Source organism: Calypte anna, chromosome 9 (assembly GCF_003957555.1).
Source record: "Calypte anna isolate BGI_N300 chromosome 9, bCalAnn1_v1.p, whole genome shotgun sequence".
Lineage (NCBI taxonomy): Eukaryota > Metazoa > Chordata > Aves > Apodiformes > Trochilidae > Calypte > Calypte anna.
In genome coordinates, this window is record NC_044255.1 from 6,322,035 (window position 1) to 6,345,078 (window position 23,044).

Below are 23,044 nucleotides of genomic sequence, written 5' to 3' on the forward strand. Positions count from 1 at the left end.
GGGCGCTTGCTTCCTCTGCTTGCTGGAAGGCAGGTCATTCCCCCCACTGTGCAATCCCATTATGGTCTGTGTCACTCCATCCTTCCTATTGGGAAGCTGCCAAAGAGGGCATTGCAGGGGTGTATTACAGGCCAGCAATGCCAAGGTATGGCTGGGAGGGAGAGGGAGGTGTGTGTGCCTGTTCTGGCAGCAGTCTGGGCTGGCTGGAGTGGCTGGGGTGAGGCTGCATGCTGGGAGTCACAGGTCTTCAAATTCCAGAAGATGGGAAGCCATCACTGTTAGGAAGGAACCTCTAGGCTTCCTTCCACTTTTAGTAAAAGCAGAATTCTCTAATCTGTCCATTAGCACAGCCAGAATTTGGGAGGACAGCTGGCCATCACTGCAGAATATGTCATGTGTTTATTATTACTCCTTTCCCCAGGAAAGCTGCCATCAGTCTCCTGCCTGGAACCTTGACTCTGTGACAGACTTCCATGTTTTCTGGGCACCTTGGAGCAGCTTCCAGGTACTGTGGCATGCATAATTTAATTCCCTTGGGCGTTTTTTAGTTTCTATTTATGTTTCCCCTTGTCCATTATTTCTGTCACCTTACTTCAGAGCTCACTGTTTCCTACCTTAATGCCTGTCTGCAGGGAACTTTGTGGTGTTGCCACAAGTGACATTAAAGTTGTCATGCTGCCTTCTGGTGAGTCAGTTGTGAGAAGCCATTAAATTCCTCATGGGAGTCAGGTGAAACCCCAGGAGCCCTCCCATCCCATCTAGGCAACATGTGCCTGTTCTTTTCAGATAAGATCTAAGTGAAACTACACAGTGCAGAGAGTAAAAGTCATACAGGAAAATGGACATGGTGGCAATTTAAAGTGCAGTCCTGAAGAGCACTGAGGGACCTTTGGGGACCTCTGTAAGACCTATAGAGCTGCAAACAGAAACATTCTATTTATGTTTTATATGTGCATAAATAGACATTCTCTATGTGTTTTATATGGGTTCCTGCAATTTTGGCAAAGAATATAGGATATAGAAGCACCTGACTCCCACTGCCCCTTTATTCTTCTAAGCAAACACTGTGGAAAATGTTGGGCAGTGACCCCCTCCCAGGGGGTTCAGCTGTGTTTAATACACTTCAGTCCCCTGCTCTGGAGCTGTGCTGCTGTGGGAGAGGTTTAGTGGTGTCACCTCCCTTCCATCAGCTCTGAGCAGCTCTAGTACAGCAGAAATAATGACACATTTTACCCAGACTTCTCAACAGACTCAATTTTTATGTCCCTGGAGAAAGGAGAATAGCATGTAGGATAATAAAAAATCACTGTTGTTTAGAAATATCACAAATTATACTCAAAAATTTTCTGTTTGTCACACGTTAACCTGTGCCCTTGTAGAAAATTGTTTTTGCTTGCCCCAGAAGGAAAACCAGCCCGTGTGCATTTATTAGACTTTCCATTTTCAAATGACCCATCAGGGATAAAAAGCCATCCCTAAAAAACAGCAAGAAGTAACCATGCCAAAGGAGTAATCTCCAGCTGACACACCGTGGGCGTGCCAAAGGATGGAATAATACACCTGCTCAGAGGATAGAGGTCACTAAACTGGAACAAGACAGGGAGGGTTCTGCCCCCGTGTTTACTCCGGACGTCAGCAATTACAGTTCAGTCAGGACCAACTTCAGTTGATGCTGAAGGCTAAATCTGGAGGAACCACCCACACATGAACTGGATTGAAACTCCAGCTCAGCTGGGACCTCAGTCTGTTGAGAACAAGGCAAGGCTCAGCTCCACGGACAGCCTGGGGTCTCCCTCTTTGGCACCACAAGAACTGCTGGCCCCATGGGAAATAATCCAGAGCCTGTGAACCTGCACCCCAGGGTCCTAGCTCTGGAAAGATCCACGTTCTTTCATGCATCCTTGATTGTAGAGAACACTGAGCAGGATCACAGAATGGTTTAGGGTTGGAAGGGACCTTAGAGATCATCTCTTCCGAACCCCCTTGCCTTGGCAGGGACACCTCCCACCAGGCCAGGTTGTTCCATGTCCTGCCTAACCTGGCTTGAACACTTCAGCAGAGACTGGAATGGCAAAAAGTTTTTCCTTTTCAGGGCAGTAGCTGGAACTGTTGCTCTCCAGCCCAGTACCAGCAGATCCCCACCCGAGGTGCCTCTGGTGGCAGAGGGGGACGTGGAGCCACCTGGGGCTGTTGGGTGTCCGTGACTCCGTTCTGAGCCGCTGGGAGCTCCTCACACACACGGAAATCTCTCCTGCTCAGGTAACGGCCCCGTTACCGCTGCCCTGACGCTGTCCAGGGGCCGAATCCCTGACACTGACAGTCACTGTCCCCACCACTGCCCCTGCCCTGCCACTGCCCCTGCCACTCCAATTCCCACTGCCACTGTTACTGCCCCTGCCCTGCCACTGCCCCTGCCATCGCCACTCCAATTCCCTCTGCCACTGTCACTGCCCCTGTCCCTGCAATTGCCACTCCAATTCCCACTGCCACTGCCCCCACCCCTGTTCCTGCCATTGCCATTCCCACTGTCACTGGCCCCGCCCCTGTTCCTGCCACTGCCACTCCCATTCCCACTGCCCCCGCCCCTGACACTGCCATTCCCACTGCCATTTCCCCTGCCTCTGCTCCTGCCACTGGCCCTGCCCCTTCCCCTGCCATTGCCATTGTCCCTGTCCCCGCCGCCATTTTGGGAGCTCCGCCCCCTCGGGGCGCCCCCTGGTGGCCATTCCTTTCCCTTCCTTCCCCCCCCACCTCCCTCTGCCTGCCCGCTGCGCGCGGGGGAGGGGCGGCGCCTCTTAGCGCACGCGCGGACCGTTGCCGTCGCTGCCTCGGGAGGCGCCATCTTGGGCCTGTGAGCGGCGGGCGGGCGGGCGGGCGGGGGGTGTCGGCGGCGCCGGGACTCACCCAGCGGGACCCAGCGGCGAGCGCCGCGCTGGTGGTGCATCTCGGCCGCCAGCCCTTTTGGGGGGGCCTCGGCGGGAGGCGGGGCCGGCGGCCCGCCATGGAGAACGAGTACTACGGCGGGGACCAGTCAGGTAGCGGCGCGGGAGGGGCGCGTTGGGCCCTGTGAGGGGAGGGCGAGCGGCCTGTCCGCCCTTCGCCCTTACTGCGGAGTCCCGTAGCGGCGGCGGGGCCGTGCCTGGGCCCCTGGCTTGCCCGACGCTTCAAGGAGGGGTGTCCGAGGCCGCGTCGGCCGTCTCCGTAGGGCTCTGGGATGACATCGCGGGCCCGGCCGATTCCGCTGGCGCGATCGCAGCGGCCACCTCTTTGTTATTAATTTAGGGGGGCTGTGTAGTGTGTCAGTCACTGCTGGTGTGCACGTTGGAAGTAGCTGTGTGATCTCCTTGAGGCTGTCTGTCCTCGGTTTGTTCCAGAGTCCCAGGACGTACCCTGGTTTCTCTGTGCGCTGCTAGGAGCAGGGTGGTGGTAGCAGCGTCTGGCTCCCTGTTCATCGTACAAGTGCTCTTGGAAACACTGGGAGATGTCACTGAATTAATGCTTTTCTTACCTTCGGAGCAGATGATGGTGGAGCTACTCCAGTGCAAGACGAGCGAGACTCAGGATCTGATGTTGAAGATGAAGGAAATGAGCAGCACTCTGGATCTGAAAATGGAAGTGTAGGGCACCATTCAGAGGTAACTGCTAGAACTTTATATAGATAAATGGCTTTAAATAGCTTTAAATAGCTTTAAAGAATTTTTGCTGTTGTTGTTTAAAGAGTCATTTTCTCTTAACTGAGACCTAATGTCTTTATTTAGTTGTTCCTCAGGGTCCTCTCTGGCAAAATTTGACTTCAGAGAGAAGCGTGCCAGATAGTCTCTTGATCAATACATAGGATGGGATCTTTTATTTTTCTGCTAAATTATTATAATAACATGCACTCTTTTGTGCTAGGAAGATTTCAGTACTGCTATACTCAACTGTAAGATGATAAACTCTTGGATTTGAAAATCTAAGCAATGGATTATAAAAACTTTCAATTTTACCTCAGAATCTGTACAGTAATGTAAAACCACACATTATGGAGGCATGGATTTCCTTCCCAAAGAATGAATACTCTTTCATCTTTCATTTGTGAATGTTGACTGTTAGTTTATTTGTGCTCTGGTTTTCATCTTACAAAAGGGCAAGTCTCCACGGGGAGCAGGTTAAGGATCCTAAATGGGATCTGTTCTTCCCTCTGAAGAGGTGCTCCCTTCAGGAAGCTTTCACCACCATGAAAATGCTATAATGCTTTGATCCATGGCTGTGTCTGGGGACAGTCACTTAAGCTGTGGATTAACTATTTTATCTGAAAGAGATCTGATAAAAGTAAAGGACCCCCTTAGATTCTCCAGGCTGGGCACAGAGTGGCTGAGAGCAGCCAGGCAGAAAGGGAGCTGGGAGTCTGGACTGCTAGGAAGCTGAGCAGGAGGCAGCAGTGTGCCCAGGTGGCCAAGAAGGCCAGTGACATCCTGGCCTGGCTCAGGAGCAGCGTGGCCAGCAGGTCCAGGAATAGGATTCTGCCCCTGTGCTCAGCCCTGGTGAGGCCACAGCTTGAGTCCTGTGTCCAGTTCTGGGCCCCTCAGGCAGTTCAGGAAGGAGACTGAGGTGCTGGAGCAGGTCCAGAGAAGAGCAAGGAGGCTGTGAAGGGATCCAGCACAAGTGCTGTGAGGTGAGGCTGAGGGAGCTGGGGATGTTGAGGCTGGAGAAGAGGAGGCTCAGGGGAGACCCAGGCAACTCTCAGCAAGACAAGAGGGCAGGGTCTCAAGTTGTGCCAGGGGAGGTTTAGGTTGGAGATTCGAAAGAATTTCTTTCTGGAGAGGGTGATCAGCCATTGGAATGGGCTGCCCAGGGAAGGAGTGGATTCTCCGTGTCTGGAGATATTTCCAAAGAGCCTGGATGTGGCACTGAGTGCCATGGGCTGGGAACCATGGGGGGAGTGGATCAAGGGTTGGACTTGATGATCTCTGAGGTCCCTTCCAACCCAGCCAATTCTGTGATTCTATGATTCCTGGGACAATTTTGGAGGTAATCTTAAGTTTGAGGGTTTTTTTTTTTTTTGTGTACGACTCAAAATGGAATAGAATTGGCACCTAATATTTCTGGCCTCGTGTCTTAACTCGTGTTCTGCCAGCAAAATTTTGTTATGGAGAACTTTTTGATATGTGTAAATGCTGTAATCAAAGCCCTTTCAGTTTACTGCTGCATATTTTGTTGCATTTGATGTCAAGATGAAGATTGACTCTGACTGGGTTTTCAGGGGTTAGACATTTTTTAAATGGCTCAAAATACACAACATGGTATCTTGTAGCAGGATTATGTGTCAAAAGGCTCAGTTCCACTGTGGTATAACTTGTAATTCATCTTTTAGTTCTTTTCCTACTCGCCTTGATTCATTCTTACTTCCCTCAGATTCAGAAACTAGATGAGATTATATATATATATAAGATAAAAGTGCTTACCATGCCATGTGTTTGATTTTCAAGTGGTGTTTTTGGTTTTGTTTTGTTGGGTTTTTTTTTTTAAAGCTGTTGATATTTACAATAGAAGAAATTGATTTGATTCAAGGCAGCATCTCTTATTGTGACAATCAGTCAGGAATTCAGTGTGGGAGAAAATAAGTGCTTCAACATGGGAGAAATAACTGAAAAGGACTTTACTCCTGTTGTAATGAAAAAAAAATGGTGCTGAGTGCATGGAGTCATGTTGTTGCTATAGGAGTATTTGTGTGTATGAAAACTTGATGTTCTTACTCTTCCATACTCCTGTGGGATTTAAATTTTAGTTAAATAGTTGGAAATCTGGCCAGGTATTGGAAAATCTGTAGTTGACTACTACTTACATCTTCAGAACACCTTTTTCCAGTTTAAATAACCTGAAAGTACCAGGACCTGTTGTCATTGTTAATTGATTCTCTTTATGTGACTGCACTATTTTAAGGGCTTTGTTCTGTGATGGCTGCTAAATATTCCTGTGTAGATAAAATACTTCAGAAAATCCATTAAAAAAACCCAAAACAAAACAAAGAAAAAGCTGTCCAATAATAAATGTGAACTTTCAAGCCTGAGTGCTTTGATTACATTCAAATAATAAACATTTCAGTATTGTTTCATTATGAAGTCTTGCATTTGTAGTTTTTCCTTACATCAATTCAAGATAAAACTCAAATGCAATAACATGGATCAGCTGTCTCTGAAAGGAGTAGCTTTCAGCCATTTATCCTATTGTTTACCTTAAATATTTGCTCATCCTCTTATTTCCTTCATCTTTAGGAATATGTGGGAGGAATGACACTCAAAGGTAATAAAACCTTTGAGACAGCCTAATCAGTTAAGTCTGCTTAATTACTATTTCGACTCTTAATTTACAACTTGGCTGTCAAAAATTTAAGTTTTAAACTTTCCAACTTTTTTTCCAGGTTCTTAACTTTAAGAAAAAGGGGAATCCTGAGGAATTACTTATGTAGGTCTCAGGTATGTGGGTTTTTCTTTTCCACAATTCTTTTCTGGCTTTCCTTCCCCCAATCCCACTTTATCTATAAATGTTCTCCTTGATGTCCTTAACAATTGTGCTTTAGACAAATAGATAACACATAGTTTTAGTACAGTAATGAACATGAAATCACATTTACAGTGTTTGCACAAGTCAGGCTCATGTGCAACCCTAATGACTTAGCTTCTCAGACGTTCACCAAGTTCTTGCTGCCTTCATGCATTCAGTTATGGTTTGACTGTGACTCTTAACAAGAACACACAAATGTTTTATCTTTCTGGAAGAAGAGAAACCTGCTGCTCTCTCTGTGGTGGTTACATATGCCTTAGTTTAACAATTGTCATTCATGAGATTCTAGTGGATGGGTCCATTTTGTTGAACTTACTAAATTATTCAAGTTCTAGCTCTTAACTCTGCCTGCATGTTGATCCAGTAAACTACTGGCTGGCTGGAATTTTTACATAGAAGAATAACACTGTAAATTTGATTTTGCTGTGTTCCTTATTGTGTACTGTACTAAAGCTGCATGTTACAGAATTCTTTTAGTTAAAAAAAAAATTAAGGACATCTCAATTAAAATGTTTATAGATAAAGAGGAGGAAGAAAAGAAAGCAAAGGAATTAGAGAAAAAGGAAGTAGCAGTTATAGAATCATAGACTCAGAATCATTAAGGTTGGAAGAGAACTTCAAAAGTATCGAGTCCAACCATAATCCAACTACCTGAGACCTACTTGTTTTTGAGGATGGCTGATCATTACTTTTAACAAAATATTTGGAAAAGCAAAAATAAACTCCCAAATCACATAGTGATTTATTTGAAAACATCTTAGAGGCAAACTAGTTAAATAAGAAAATGGGTTTGGAGGGAAAGGTGTCCTGCAGAGTTTATTCATCTCACTGTGATGTTACGTGCACTTTTTACATCAAGTGTCTTCCAAACCATTCACAGTTCATGGGATTCACCTGACCTCTGGGCTGATGGCTGTGCACAGGGCTCTGGGCAATTCAGGTGTATCTTGGCTCAGCTCTGGAAGTTGCAGGGGGTTTTTGGGTGAGTCTGAGGTGGTGTGTGTCACCTCTGCAGGGCACTGGCTGTGCTGATGTCACTGCTGGTGGTGCTTTCCAGGCACAGAGCTAGAGAAGGTGGTGCTGGCCTGCCCAGTCTGTGTGGGGGGCTCTATGTTACTGAAGTGGTTCTTCTCTAGGTGATGACACAGTAGAGTTCAACTGCAGTCCCACGGGGGTTCTCTGAGCACAGTGTGAGTTGCCTGGGATGTGTGTATGTCTGTCCCCCTCTCCAAACATCCTCAGGCTGGCAGTTTGCAGGAAAGAGCAGAGACTCAGTGTGTTGTGAAGTGCTTCAGGAATAATTCACCATCATTGTGATGACTTCTTTCTGAGTATTGTACATAGGAAGTGCCTTGTAATTTAGTAATACTTGTAGCATGTATTACTAAATGGACATGTAACCTGCAGCTGCACTTGCAACCTTAGAAATATTTAAAAATTACTATGAATTCGCATTGTTTAGTTTTGTTGACTTGTTCACCAAAGACTTTATAGACTGGCAGGAGGGAAGGTGATGAGTTTAATAGTTTACACAGGAGTATTTGTCTTGGTTTCCTTGCTTTACCTCATTATTGCTGACATAATTGCCAATACTCTATTCATTACTAGTCATCGGTAATCAAGAGAAGACAGACAAACCAAACTTAAATGGAAGGAAAATGAGGATTAAAGGATGTATAGTATTATGAAGATCAATTTCAATGTAGACCTCTGCATTTCAGTGCCTCTCAGTAACCTTACCTGTGACACTGCTCTAAAATGTGTATTTTCTATTCTGTTTGCAGCTGCAGTTGTCTTTAATCTTAATATAGTCAGGGAAAATGCATCACATACACATCTTACTAGTTTGTTAGGTGGGAGATACTGGGCAGGAGAGGGCAAAAAAGGAAGCAAATAAAAGTCTCATAACAAGGTGAGAGTGGTGGAGTGTGTGTAGGGTCATCCTCAGCTGGGTGTCCTCAGTTCTGTAACTTCTTTTTAATCTTCATGTTTCATTCATGAAAATTGAAAATTCAGGTTTTAACAGACCCTAGTTTCCTATATGTAAGGAGAAATGGGAAATACTCAGTAACACCACCAGCATGATTCAAAAGATGAGCATGGCTGTAGAGAAAATGGATAAGCAGTGAAGAGCAAACTACACACTTGGATTACACAGCAGCTGTCTTGTAGCTAGCATTAAATGACATGGAAATAGTGAAGTTGTATTTGAAGTACATGTTTTAAATTCTGTAGTCCTGATTTTTCCACTGTGTGGTAACTTTCTTTTAGCAATTCTGCAGTAATTTAGAAGTTATTTTATTGAGTGCTAGCCAATAAAAAAACATCTTAAAATGTAGTGCTGTTTAACACTTAATATGGTTCGGAGGATAGAGTTCCTAAAAACAATTAAAAGTTTCATTTTACTTAAAATTGTGTCTTCATTATAAGTTTTCAAGATCAGTAGTATTGTTTTTTGTAGGATAGATACATGTGCATTATTGTTATGCCTGAGTGTGGGAGCAGAATGATTATAGAAAATAAAACTAGATAGAAAGTCTGTCTTTCAAAGGAAATTAAATTGCTGACAAAGATTTGGAAGCTCCAGGACATACAGGTCTTAAAGTATCTCCTAGGACAAGGACAATACATACTCAGTTTGCAGAGGTGCCAGTGGAGAGGAGTTCATAGCTGAGAAAGACAAAATCAACCCGGAGGAAAGCCTGGCTGAAGAGTGGAGCTGAGTATGGAGCTTTTGACAGTATTGTTCTTTTCTGTTGAAAATGGGATTGTTGTGACAGTGACTGTGAGAGTTGGACTGAGTTAGTGGAAGGAGTTGAGCAGTCCAGTTTTGTTTTCTCAGGTAACTGCATTTGAGGTTGGTTCCAAGGAGAAATTAGATGTTGTAGGAAAATGAAACCAAGATGTTGTCAGCAGTGGTGTTGACAGATGGTTTCTGAAAGGTTTTTCCAACAATGGGTTGTGCAGCTCAGGATTTTTTGCTGTCTAGGAAAAGACTTAAAGGATTGTGCTTCAATTCCAAGGTTTTAAGAAGACCCCACTTGGTGTATAGGTTATCTCTGGTGTGTGTGTAGACACGGGAGCTGGCAGCTAAAGGAGGATCAGTGGTGCATCTGCTCTTAAATTCCTACATGGAGCACACAGCTTGTTAATGGTGGTACTCTGAAGATCTTTGTTCATGGTTTTTGGAAGGCTTTTGGCCTTGATGTGATCTTCAATAAGTTTACTTGGCAAAAGAAAGGAAAGGGGAGTAGCTCTCAAGCATCATTTGGAAAGCAATGTCTGTGCAGTTTTAGTAAAATGGATTTCATGCAAAAAACATCCGTTTGAGATCTTAAGAAAATAACAAGTGTAGGATATGGTTTTGTGCCTTAGTACTGGGCATTTTGACAAAGTCAATATGAAAAGCCTTTTTTAAACAAACCCCAATAATGTTTAAAAACATTACTTTTTAGGAAATGGACCTTTCTTTGAGTGTTTTTCAAATTCTATTACCAAAATACAATTGAGCTGCAGTGTGGCCAGATTTCCATTTCATTTCTTACTGTTTTCCTTGATCTGAAGTATTTGATAGTCCTTTGATGCAAATTGTCTAATAATTATCTCTGTATAGAAAGTATCTTCATTTGCACTACCTTCTGTAATCAAATTGGAACAAGGACAAGCAAAAATTCAGAACATTTTTTGCTTTCTTTCTAAGTTTGGCTTGGGTTTTTTTTGCTTAGTTGCCTGAGATTCTTTTTTTCTTTCAGAATGAACACAGTGACGGAGAAGATGATGGGCATCTGGGTGAGCCTCAGGTGACAGACTCTGAAAATGAAGATATTCCAAGGCAAAAAGACAGTGACTCAGAGAATGAGGAGCCTCCAAATCACAATGTCAGTGATTCAGACAACGAAGCTGCTGATGGAGGGAAGGACAGCGATTCTGATACCGAGGACCATCCCAACCAGCACTTAAGTGACTCTGAAAATGAGGATGCCTTGAATCATCGAGCAAGTGACTCTGAAAATGGAGAACCTCCCAGGGATGCTAGCAGTGATTTTGAAAATGAGGAATCCCACAAGCAGGTGGCCAGTGACTCAGAGGGTGAGGAGCTCCAAAAACAGCCAGCCAGCGACTCGGAGAGCGAGGAGCTCCCCAAGCAGGTGACCACTGACTCTGAGAGTGAGGAGCTCCACAAACAGCCTGCCAGTGACTCTGAGAGTGAGGAGCTCCACAAACAGCCTGCCAGTGACTCTGAGAGTGAGGAGCTCCAAAAACAGCCTGCCAGTGACTCTGAGAGTGAGGAGCTCCACAAGCAGCCTGCCAGTGATTCGGAGAGTGAGGAGCTCCACAAACAGCCTGCCAGTGACTCTGAGAGTGAGGATGTCTCCAGACACAAACAAGAAATAGAATCTGAGGATAGTGATGGGGAGGACAGAAAGGAGGAGTTGCAGAATGATTCTCATCATTCAGATAATGAACATGTAACAGAAGGATTTCAGGGCTCTGACAGTGAAGATGAAGCTCCTAAGAGACGAAAAATATCAGACAGTGATGAAGAGGAGAAGGAGGAGGAGAAGACAGTGAAGAGAAAAACTGCCATCCTTTCAGACAGTGAGGATGAGAGTGAGAAAACACGTAAGGAACTATTGTGTGAAAATAAAAATGTGATGTGCCAACCAATAGTCTTAAGAGTTAAATCGTTGTTTTTAAATGAAGAAAGCATCCAAGATAAATGAAACCGTAAAGCAAGTTTGTTTTTAGAGCAGAACTGCATTTGTAGAGTTCTAATTGCATTTCTGTGTATCTCTAATAGTTTTGAGTATTAAGTAGGTGTGGTAGGAGTAAAAGAGAAGACTGCAGTTCTCACTTTATTCCTGCATCTGTTGTCACGTTGATTATTCCCATTAGTAATTTCTCTATGGTTATTTCTCTAGTAATTTTTCTGCTGGTTTGTGTGTTGGGTTTTGTTTCTTTTTTTCATATACTGGGGGTGAGAGTCAGTTCTGAATTTACAAGGTTTTATGAATACATGTGATGTATGGAAGCTTCAGTTACTGATTTAATAAAATAGATTTTAGAATAGGGTGGGGTTTTTTAAGCAATGGTAGTGGTTTTATGTAGGAAATCCGGTCAGCTTCCTTCTTGTCCAAATTGAATTTGGGACAGTTACCAGTTAGGGAGCACCAGTTGTCACCTCTGTTACTGGGACATACAGTAATGCTCCTTTCTCTTGGCAGCTGCAAAAAAAGTACGAATCCTTTCTGATGTTGAAGAGTCAGATAGTGATGCTGCTTCAGAGAAATCTGACAAAAGGAAGAAAAATATTGTATCAGATAGTGAGGAAGAAGAAGAAGAAAGAAAAGAGAGTGCTGGGAAGAAAAAAGAAGAAAAAGATCTATTTGGCAGTGACAGTGAATCTGGAAATGAACAAGAGTAAGTGCTTCTGGAAGTATAAATTCTTCCAGGGTTGCAGGTGGTGAGACTCATCATGAATGGAGAATGGATGGTTGCAAACCAGCGAATGAGAGTCCACCTTCATTGGTGTGGAGAGGAAAGTTGGTAGTAGGTGGCAGAATGAAAGGTGGCTCTTCACACAGTAATTGGAAATTTTGCAGAAAATGCACTTCTCACAGTTGCAGCCTAAGTAGATAAATGTTACTGTTACCTTCACAGGAACCTGATTGCAGATATATTTGGAGAGTCTGGTGATGAGGAAGAAGAGGAGTTTACAGTAAGTGTTACTGCAGATCTTGCTTTTGTTTTTTTTTCCACTTGCTAGATTTAACCATGGAAAGGGGCTTGAGAATGACTCTTTGGATTTGAACTCAGGGTATGCTGTATAAGGAGGAAAGTTGGTATCTGCTGGACTTACTGACATAATATTTGGTTTAAATAACACAGATCTTTTGTTGGGAGGGTTATTGGTGTTAAAAGTCTCAGGTGGTTTTAGGAAGTCTTTGTTCTTTCTTCTAGCAGCTCTGCAGACTTCTCTAAATCTTTTCAAGTATCAGTGGCAGGTGCTTGTGTAGATGCTCAATCCATATGCTGATTTGTACCATCTTTACCTATCAGGGGTTTAACCAGGAAGATTTGGAGGAAGAGAAAGGTGATGCAGACATGAAGGAGACAGCAGATGAATCAGACTCTGATGATAACATCAAAAGAGGGAAGCAGTAAGTCAGTGTGTTACCTGCTCCTGTGTTAGCAGCAAATGCAAGACTTCAATGAAGGGGCTACTCCAAAGGCTGCCCAGCCTCTTCTTTTAGAAGGGTTTGGGACTGTGTGTCATCAGGAAGTGTTACCACAAACTAAACTCTCAGCTTGCAGCAGGGATTTGGCAGTCCGTAGCAGGTTACCTATGCTGCTGCTTCAGAGAAAAGCATTTCATGGTTTGCATCAAAATTAGTGAAATTTGTAGCTACTCCAACAAGCATATAACTCTGCTTTTTGCAGCTCAGCACTGGAGTGATGAGTGTGCTTGTTAACCCTTGCCTTACCCCCAGTGAGCAGGAGCTGGTGTGAGGGGTAAGGAGGATTTCACCTCATCAGACAGTGACTAGCATGTGTAGTACTTTGCTCTTGACAAGAACCCATTTCTAAACTGCTTGAAATGACAGCACCATTACCACATGAAATGATGGTAGAGCAACAGAAGGGGAAAGGTGGGATATGTGATCAGCATGAGTGGATACAAGAAGGATAACCCTGTGCTAGTTCCCAGTTTGTATACTGGAGATAACTGGTCATCTTACAGGGACATTGAGACTTAATGCTTGTAGATTTATTGGAAAATTTCTGATAGGTTATGCTACCAAAATACCACCTTTTAGGGAATAATTTTGTAAGAACAGCCCTCATCTGAGCATCAGCAAAACTCTCTCTTGTTGGATTTCAGCATGGACTTCATGTCAGATTTTGACATGATGCTGCAGAGGAAGAAGAGCATGAGTGGCAAGCGGCGGCGAAACCGTGATGGTGGAACTTTCATCAGTGATGCAGATGATGTGGTCAGTGCTATGATTGTGAAGATGAACGAAGCAGCTGAGGTGAGTTTTCTAGGCTCCAAAGACACCTGAAAATTCAGTTCCATTCTCTGGCAAAAGTTTGAGATCAGTAGAATAAGAGAAATACGGCTGGTGCTTGGGAGGAGTAATCTGTATGCTACAGAAAGCCTCCAGTATCTAAGTAGCTGATGAAATGTTATTTTGCTATTCTGAATTAAAAACATTTTTGCCTTGAAATTTGGAGAAAATAACGTATCGTTTTACAGATTTAAGAGTAGCTAACTTGCTAAACTTTTAAAAAAAGGAATGAAGAAGTGTCCTGTAAACCACAGAAGTATATCACATCCTAAGAAAAGACAAGGATTTCACCACATTAGACAGTGACTAGCATGTGTAGTACTTTGCTCTTTGTTCTTGACAAGAACCCGTTTCTAAACTGCTTGAAACGACAGCACCATTACCACATGAAATGATGGTAGAACAGCAAAATGATGGGAAGTTCTGCCCTGGCAGGCTGCCTTTTTGGAGGAGTCCTGTTTAATGTGTTACTGTGCAAGGTTTGTTGGGGTCTTGCCTTTTTTTCAGGTACCTTGTCAGGTACCTGAAGTCAGGTACTTTTTCAGGTACCTTGTTGGAGTAGCAATCAAATGAACCAGCAACACTGCAAAACTAACTGGGGGAATGTAGAGAACTTCAGAAGGAGGAGTTCTAAATATCAAGAGAGCAAGATAAGAAGGATAATGTGTTTGGGGAGGAATGGGAGAGTGAGATAGTGATCTAGGAGGCAACTGAGACTTTCTTGGTCTTGAAAGAAGGTCTGTCTTGGACAAGATGATAGCCACATGTTTCAAACTAAGCTGTGGTTTAGCTTCAGTCTCTTGGTGTCTTCAGTTCTCTAGCATGTTCCCGTCAAATTGTCTGAGGAGTGCAGAGGGGAAGAAGGGCATCAGAAGATTCTCCTCCCTCACCATAAAAAGGCATTGTGTAGAAAGCATCTTCACAGCAGGACAGAAATCTGCTGATTGTGATGGGCCCAGATACTGAACTGACAGATGATGGATTTGTCACTCTAAAACCCACACTTTGTTTTAACACATGATGCACATTTGTGTGCTCCTGTGTTACTTCTTGTACCACACTTCATTCTAAGCCTCTAGCTAATCCAGTTACGTTCTTAGCTGAAGCAAATACACATTTTTCTCACTCCCCATTATTTTGGTTACCTGTTTTTCTGTTGGTCAGGTGAGATTTTACTAACAAAGTTCCTGCAGACCTCCAGTTCATTGCAATCAACCTAAATTGTGAAGTAGAAAAAAGAAAAAAGCAACAAATCACCTCTAATTCTTTGGAGAAAATCCTAATGTGATGCTTTTAAGGATGCTTTTTTAAGAGAAGTCATCATATAATGTGCTTTGGGGCTGCAGGGAGATGAAACAGGGCACAAAGTTAGTGCTATCCTGCCAAAGTTGCACTAATTTTTTTTCCCCATAAATGTTGTAAAGGATGAGATTTGTTGATTTCTTCTTTTGATTAATTTGCACTGATTCTGCAACTCCCTACAGGAGGATCGACAGCTGAATACACAGAAGAAACCAGCTCTAAAGAAATTAACTTTGCTGCCAACTGTAGTTATGCATCTTAAAAAGTGAGTTGTTGTTCTCCCAGTTAATTGTGGGAGTATTGGGGACTCCTCTTTGGGAGTAGTGGGAATTCAGTTGATTTCATGAGTGACATCACAGTTGTACTGCATCTGCAGTGAAACACTTTTTTCTTCTAAGTAAATGCTGCAGCTAGATGGCCTCAAAACCTTCAAATGCTTTGGAATTTTACCTCCTAATTTAACACAAAACAAACTCAAGAGCACTATGGTACTGGAAGAACATCACATCTTAAGATTTTGGTGTCATATATGATTTTGTGGCTTCTCTTCTAACTTCCTAGGCAAGACCTCAAAGAAACTTTCATTGATAGTGGTGTTATGTCTGCCATCAAAGAGTGGCTTTCTCCTCTCCCAGACCGAAGTCTGCCAGCACTAAAGATACGAGAGGAACTTCTGAAGATCCTGCAAGAGGTTTGAAACACTTTTAACTACATTTGATTCATGGTTTCTCCACGGTTCTCTGGTCATGAGCTTTAGGAAGACATTTGGTGATAAGTACACTGCAGCTGCTAACCATGGACCATGCAGTGAAATACATGAGGAAGCAAACTGCAAAATAGAAGTGTGTGTGTGTTCTGAGAAGTTGCATCATGGTAAAGAGTTGTATGTTGTAGACCTGCAGTCTGGCTGAATAAAATTTGCCTAGGGAACTTCAGGCACTTAATTGTTGTTACAGAAATTTTGCCCATGTTCACAACAGTCTCTGCTAGCAGCAGGCCAGGAGACATTTTTGAGAGTGTCAGGTGAACTACAGACAAGAAGTTCTCTACCCTCTCTCAGGGAGTTATGTGCTATGGCTAAATTGCTAAACTGCTTAGTTGCCTATTTTGCCTTCTTCTCAGTGGCTCATACATCATAATTTGTCTTTGAAGTGTTCATAATACAAGCATGGCAAAGGCTTGGTAGTGAAGTAGAAGTTGAATCTTTTCTTTCAGCACCACTAGCTGGCTTTGACTGAAGCTCTGGAAGTGTTTTTCCTTGATAAGAATTTGCAAGATTTCTGCCTAAATTTAAATTACCCTGCGCTGCCTGTTTTGGGCTTATATGCAAAGTTTAGTGAAGAGTAGAGTCATTTGCCATATATCCCTGACTTTTATTTTTTTTTTTTTTCCTCTGTTGTGGTCCTGTCTCTATTCTAGCCCATTCACTTGTGTGGTGCCCTGGAAAGCCCAGTGCAGCCTTTGTGTTTGTAACTAAGCTGATTATTTAGATGCTTTTTCCACATAGTCACACGTGGTGACCCTGCTTTGTCTGGGGGGGTTGGACTAGATGATCTTTCAAGGTCCCTTCCAGCCCCTAATTTTGTATGACTCTATATATGGTTCTCTATAAAATTAATGCTTTGAAGGCACTTACTCAGTTCTTGGGTAATACAAGCAAAAGAACATTTGGAGTAAAGAGTTCTAGAAAATAACTTCATGTTGAGTATAAATACTTTAGAGTGTTAAAGCAGATCTGTAGGTTTTGGTGTTCGATACTTGAACCAATTCATAGTGGGGCAGTGAAAAATGCCAGTGTTTTCAAGCTTATTTTGAAGGTGGGTTTTGGTCATCTTTGCAAAGTTCATTAACACCATTTCTTGCTATTTTCTGACTTTTCCTTGACCCTGCAGCTGCCCAGTGTAAGCCAAGAGACCCTGAAGCACAGTGGCATTGGACGAGCTGTGATGTACCTCTACAAACACCCCAAAGAGTCAAGACCTAACAAGGATATGGCAGGGAAGCTGATCAGTATGTAAACCTCCCTTTGCCTTGCATTGTGGAGATTTCAGGGTTAATTTAATTTCTGCATCAGTCTTTTTGTTTCATGGTTTTTGCTATTGGCTGTTTCACTGCTTTGTTTGTAGAGCTCCTAACAAACTCTCTTACATTACCTTCTGCATGTGCCTATTCCTGTTTCTTTTGCTCTTGTTCTAAACCAGAGATGGCATTTGCCCAGATTCTACCCTGGACCTCGTGTCTGTGCTACAGAGGCAGGAGGGTGCTTCCAGGAGACTCTTTGTTCCATGGACAAGCCATCTTGAATGACTGAAGGTTTAGTACTGCAACAGCTGTAGGCCACGTGTTGCACATTCTACTCTGAATCACTGCAGACTGATGAAAAACTTGTTAGCATTTTTAGGAACTATTTTGCTTATTTCTTAAACTCCCTGTGGTGAGGAGAAGTTTCTGGCATTAAATTTTCTAGGTGCAGAGAGAGATCCTAAAAGCATAACAGCAAGAGAGTTTATAGATGAAAGCTCTTTCTTGCTGTCCACAAGCAAGATTTTCCTGAAATATTAAGAGCTTAAAAATCTTTTGTTTGGTTCAAAGGAAGCATAAAGACATGCTGTAAACTTTGAGAGCTGTATTTGGTAACCAGAACAGTTTGGAAATGCACTTCAGAGGCTTGGCCTTTTTTAACTCATTTTCTTTGTCTTTTTTTAATAGATGAATGGTCTCGACCCATCTTTGGCCTTACCTCAAACTACAAAGGCATGACAAGAGAAGAGAGGGAGCAACGAGATTTGGAACAGATGCCTCAGCGAAGGAGGTTGAGCAGGTAGGAGCAGCAGGCATAAACATAAAGTCCTTCTTTCCAAGGCTCTGTCAAGAAAACCAAGGCCAATGGCATCCTGGCCTGGCTCAGGAGCAGTGTGGCCAGCAGGTCCAGGGAAGGGATTCTGCCCCTGTGCTCAGCCCTGGTAAGGCCACACCTTGAGTCCTGTGTCCAGTTCTGGGCCCCTCAGGCAGTTCAGGAAGGAGATTGAGGTGCTGGAGCAGGTCCAGAGAAGAGCAAGGAGGCTGTGAAGGGATCCAGCACAAGTGCTGTGAGGTGAGGCTGAGGGAGCTGGGGGTGTTGAGGCTGGAGAAGAGGAGGCTCAGGGGAGACCTCATCACTCTCTCCAACTCCCTGAAAGGAGGTTGGAGCCAGGGGGGGGTCGGTCTCTTTTCCCAGGCAACTCTCAGCAAGACAAGAGGGCACGGTCTCAAGTTGTGCCAGGGGAGGTTTAGGTTGGAGATTCGAAAGAATTTCTTTCTGGAGAGGGTGATCAGCCATTGGAATGGGCTGCCCAGGGAAGGAGTGGATTCTCCGTGTCTGGAGATCTTTCCAAAGAGCCTGGATGTGGCACTGAGTGCCATGGGCTGGGAACCCCGGGGGGAGTGGATCAAGGGTTGGACTTGATGATCTCTGAGGTCCCTTCCAACCCAGCCAATTCTATGATTCTGTGATTAAAGGAAATAATAACTTACTCTTTACCACACTTGATGTTCTTTTAAAATTATCTGTGTGTATCCACCTGATGTGATACTAAAAAGTTTCATTTTTCTTGCAGCTCTGGTGGTCAGACTCCCCGCAGGGACCTGGAGAAAGTGTTAACTGGAGAGGAAAAGTAGGTTGGATTATTTTAATTGTTTTCATCTTGATTAGAAAAACCTATTTCACTGACACTAACAATACACAATTTGCTTTGAGGTTTGAGAGGTGCTTTTTATGAGAGGCAGAACATGGTATGTTGCTTGTACCTCTTTCTATGTCAGACTGTCTCTAAAGGACACATCCTCTTCTCTGCAGGGCTCTCAGGCCTGGGGACCCCGGGTTCTGTGCCCGCGCAAGGGTGCCCATGCCCTCCAACAAGGACTATGTGGTCAGGCCCAAGTGGAATGTGGAGATGGAGTCATCCCGGGTAAGTGCTGCAGCCTCTCCTACTGACTGCACCTGAGCTCTCTCCCACAAAGCCTTTTTCCATGGTAATGCTTTTAATTGACTCTGCTAATTGCCGTAGAGAGTAAGTTCTGCTGCCTGGTGAGCTGCCTTAAGCTCATTGGATACTGTTCCTTTTCTAACCAAAATGAGATTTTTCATGTAACTTTTTCCAGAGTATCTCTAGGGTGAGAATGTAATCACAGGCCTCTTGCTTTAGAGTGTTTTGAACTAAAGCTGAATGAGTGTGTCCGGGTATTTTTATACCTCTCCCAATTTTTATATCATGTTGTGCTGATATTATTCCAGTTTTCTCCAACTGTGAGGATTTGATTAACATTAACAACTTCGGTAGAGGCCTTTGCTTTGCTTTCTTTGGTTCATCTATCTATCTTGTCCAGTTGAGTTTAAATACATGGTAGAATACGTGTAGATGGAGAAGTGATAATTGCTGTGCTTTCTGCTGTTCTCTCTCCTTCTGTGCATTAATTGAGATGTTGTTTCTAGCCCGGGACTATTAAGAGAGGTATTAGTCGCTTGGAAAAACACAAGAGACGGTTTGCTGAACAGAAACGACTCAGCAAAGTGCATCGGGCCATCAAGTTCAGCATTGAAGGCAACAGGATGCCCCTGTAGCCATGGCACTGCCTTCCCCAGGGCTGAGAGGTATCCCTTGAGGGAGGGGTGAACAGTGCATGTGCTTCAGCTCTTGGCAGTTTGCACATAGAGGAAAGGAGTGTCTGCACCCTAACTTAAAACTTGGAAAACTCCTCGTATTTTCTCATGTCTGTACTGTGACCTAAAAAAGGAAGTTGTGCAGGAAAAAAATGGGTTGTAGGACATAACATCTGCCACGATACCCACCTCAGCAGCTTTAGGGTACCCAGATGATAGGCATTAAATGAAAATACCTGTACTCAGAAATGGCAACACCTCTGGTTTTGAATGCTGTTCTGACTTGATGGAGGTCTCTGTTTACCTGAACTGACACACAGGAATTCTTTGCCCTCAGTACATGACCTCATGTCACTGATGACCAACATCTCTGGCTTTTGTTTTACTGGTATGAAGCAAGATAATTTTCACACCTACTCTTTCAGAAAAGTTGAGTGATGTGAGACTTCAGAGAGAGTTGCCAGGAGGCAGAGAGTGAGACCTCCACTGACTTGGGGGAGGAGAATTCCCTGCTGTGAATGCCTGGGGGGAATTATGACAATTTCTGGTCTGCTTTTCGGTTCTGTGAGCAGGGCTCCACAAACTGACAGTGGTAGAAAGAGGCTAGCACAAATGGTACATAACTGTTGAGTTTAAACTTCATATTTATTTGTTTAAAAAAAATTATATTTTTTTAAAGATAACTGTGAAATTCCAGATATAATTTCAATGCCTAGTGAATAGTTTTATGAATAAAGTTTATTCAAAATCAGCATCAGGAGCGCCTTCCTCAGTGATGGGAACAAGAGGTTCAGTTTCTAGTAGATGTTTTTTTGTCAGATATTTTGTCAGTAGCACATTCTGGGGTATCTCTGTTTTTCCCAGACTTAAAGGATTTCTATCTCAATTTCTGTCTTTTTATTGTTTCTGCTGCCTAGTTAGGGAAAATAGCTTTTTAGGAAGTAATGGATATGCATTGGAAGGCCTTGCTCTTTGTCTTCTGTGGCATTTCTTTACAGAATCACTCTATTTATTCTGTGGAATATTGCTGTGTGGTGACACTGCTGTGTCATCTGTTTTTCATTTGCAGTTAAAATAGAGGTGAAATGCAGTAACTCTTCTATTAACTTGTATGGTCAGCTTAGGCATTTCTTTTGGTTCACCCTTTTTGCTACACCCCTGTTTTTCCCAATAATCTCTTGCTTTAGAAGTACTAATCAGTGACCTTTAAAATAAATAGTGGAATTACACTGTCACCTCAGTCCCCTTCAGTGACCGTGTGTTTGCATCTCTGCACGTGTGACACTGTAGTGCAGTGTGTTTCTGACCCAAACCTCCACCCAGGAGAGACAAAGCTGTTCCAAACTCTACACTCATGAACAACTAACACGGTTACTAATCCCTATAACAGGAAGGCTTTACTCTTAGTGAGCATGACTGCCTCCACACACACGGGGAAGATATTGGGAACCATTTTCTCTCCTCTGTGGGGAGAGGATTCCTTCAGGCCTGCACTCACACGGCCACCTGGAACCAGTGGCCTCATCAGCTCCTTCTTGCAGATTTAGCCTTGCATGCACCACTTTTCTTGAACCTCTGGGACGTCTGCTTTTTTTCAGTGGTAATTATTAGTTTTATTTTTTAAGTTCCAGGGGACCTCTAAGAAAGGGGTGAGTCGACTGGACAAACAGATGCGGAAATTCACAGATATCAGGAAAAAAAGCAGATCGGCCCATGCAGTGAAAATCAGCATTGAGGGCAATAAGATGCCTTTGTGACCCTTCACAGAATGCCCCATGAGCTCTGCTGTAAGAGAATACACACATAGACTCTTTGGAGACCTTTAAATTTTTTAACAGCTTGTTTGGGTTTTTTTAGTGAATCTTGAAATTGTTGGTTCAGGTTCTGATACGTTGTCTGAGGACTGAATATGGGGACTTCTTTCTCCTGATTGTATTTAAACTTGCTCTATTGTGTCCTTTGTACAGATCACGTATTTGTTGTATTGCAACACTTTAGACAATAAAACATCTCTGTTTTTTTTGGGGGCTGTCTGTTGATTGCTGGAGGGAATGTATGTGCAGACCATGTGGAAAAGCTGTGAATGGTTGATTTACTGTTTACCTTTGTCCATTTCCTCTTTATTCAGTGCTTTGTTAACCAGCTGCTCTGTCTTCAGAGATTTTGGTTTTTATCAGAAATACTGATCCTGTTCCACTCAAATGGATTTAACTTTTCATGCAAGTTGAAGAGCCCAGCAGACCAACCAGTATAAATTCCAGTGGCTTTCAGCTAAAACAAGTGCAGTAAGACACACAGCCTGCAGGATGTCACTGCTGCTGATCCTCCATGCAAAGGGCAGAGTGCTCAGTGGTAACTGCTACTGGAGAACAACAGGCTGCAGCTGAAGGGTGTTCCTGTGACATACAATACCATAGATGATTTTTAAAGTAAGCCAGATTTTGGAATCCAGGTTAGTGAGATTCAGGAAAACCAAATACCAGACTGCTGAATGCATCTTTTTTGGGTGCTTTAAGCAGCACTTTAGTTGGCTTTGTGGAGCCTTTGTTCTAGGGTTTGAGCCTGCTGGGACTTTAGAGCTGGAGGCCATGTACTTTGTTTTGTTTTGCTTTGGTGTTTGGGTAGTATGTGTGTGTAGCTCTGTAGGCCACTGGTGCCTTTCAGAAAGGGCAATTCTACCAGTGGTAAGGAGAAAGTTCATGTCACTGTGCAGGGCATAATGCTGCTATTTCTTTGTGGTGCTACAGAAAAAGAGCAGAGCAACATTGTGTGCATCTGCTGCTTTACCTCTCCCTCTGGAAATGATTTTGTCTGCTGAGCTTGCCCAGATGAGAACTCTTCCTTGTATGGGTAACTGGCAGATGGGATTTGAGTAAAAAAGTCACCCTCATTCCAGAGGAGCACAGCCTGGTTGCTGTGAGGTCTTTTGTAATTCCTCAGTTCCCTTGAGGCTGGAAGCTTGGTGTTGGCACCTGCTGGCACTGGTGATGTAGAGAATGTAAGAAGATGGATGGGCACCCTAAGTACCCTCCTGTGAGACCCAGGGGACTGGCAGCACACTCCAGGTGTGTGGGGACAAGAATGGGGCAGGTGCTGAAGGAGATGCCTGCAGTGGATGGGGCTGAAGAAACTGGTGAGACTACCCCACCTCCTCCTGCCAGGTAAGCTTATGACATGGCAGCTGACTCAGGGGTTTGTTACCATGCTGTGAGTTTCAAGTGTGTGTTGTGGGGTTTTTTTTTTCCCTACTTTCCATTAATTTACTGAAAGACAGGGAGTTCCTTACTGCCATATTCACAGGTGTGACTGTGAAAAGTGTACAGTGTAGAATGGTGCACACCCAGGTGAGTTAGGATGTCCTTTACCTCCCATGTCCCCAACTTTTTAGTTCTGGTACTGTGGTCCTGTAACCCAGTAATGGGGGAGACTGTGAGCTATTTTTAAATCCTGAGATAATTTCCTTAAACTACTGCCCCTGCCCCTGGTGGTC

At 43.7% G+C, this 23,044-nt stretch overlaps 1 protein-coding gene across 3 annotated transcripts; it reads left to right on the forward strand.

Moving 5' to 3' along the window:
• The first annotated feature begins 2,758 nt into the window (after nucleotides 1–2,758).
• On the forward strand, nucleotides 2,759–21,576 carry IWS1 (interacts with SUPT6H, CTD assembly factor 1). 3 transcript variants are annotated; one of them, XM_030456385.1, is made up of 15 exons: nucleotides 2,760–3,035; nucleotides 3,520–3,635; nucleotides 10,296–11,166; nucleotides 11,769–11,964; nucleotides 12,205–12,262; nucleotides 12,604–12,704; nucleotides 13,427–13,577; nucleotides 15,098–15,180; nucleotides 15,477–15,606; nucleotides 16,808–16,925; nucleotides 17,625–17,736; nucleotides 18,512–18,568; nucleotides 18,751–18,862; nucleotides 19,387–19,545; nucleotides 21,180–21,576. In XM_030456385.1, the coding sequence occupies exons 1-14, from the start codon at nucleotides 3,002–3,004 to the stop codon at nucleotides 19,513–19,515; spliced, it is 2,268 nt and encodes a 755-aa protein (XP_030312245.1). In that variant the 5' UTR covers nucleotides 2,760–3,001; the 3' UTR covers nucleotides 19,516–19,545; nucleotides 21,180–21,576. The 3 variants fall into 3 exon arrangements, with proteins under 3 accessions (XP_030312243.1, XP_030312245.1, XP_030312244.1); XM_030456383.1 differs by lacking the exon at nucleotides 19,387–19,545 and having other exon boundaries at nucleotides 2,759–3,035; nucleotides 11,766–11,964; XM_030456384.1 differs by lacking the exon at nucleotides 19,387–19,545 and having other exon boundaries at nucleotides 2,761–3,035.
• Nucleotides 21,577–23,044: the final 1,468 nt, after the last annotated feature.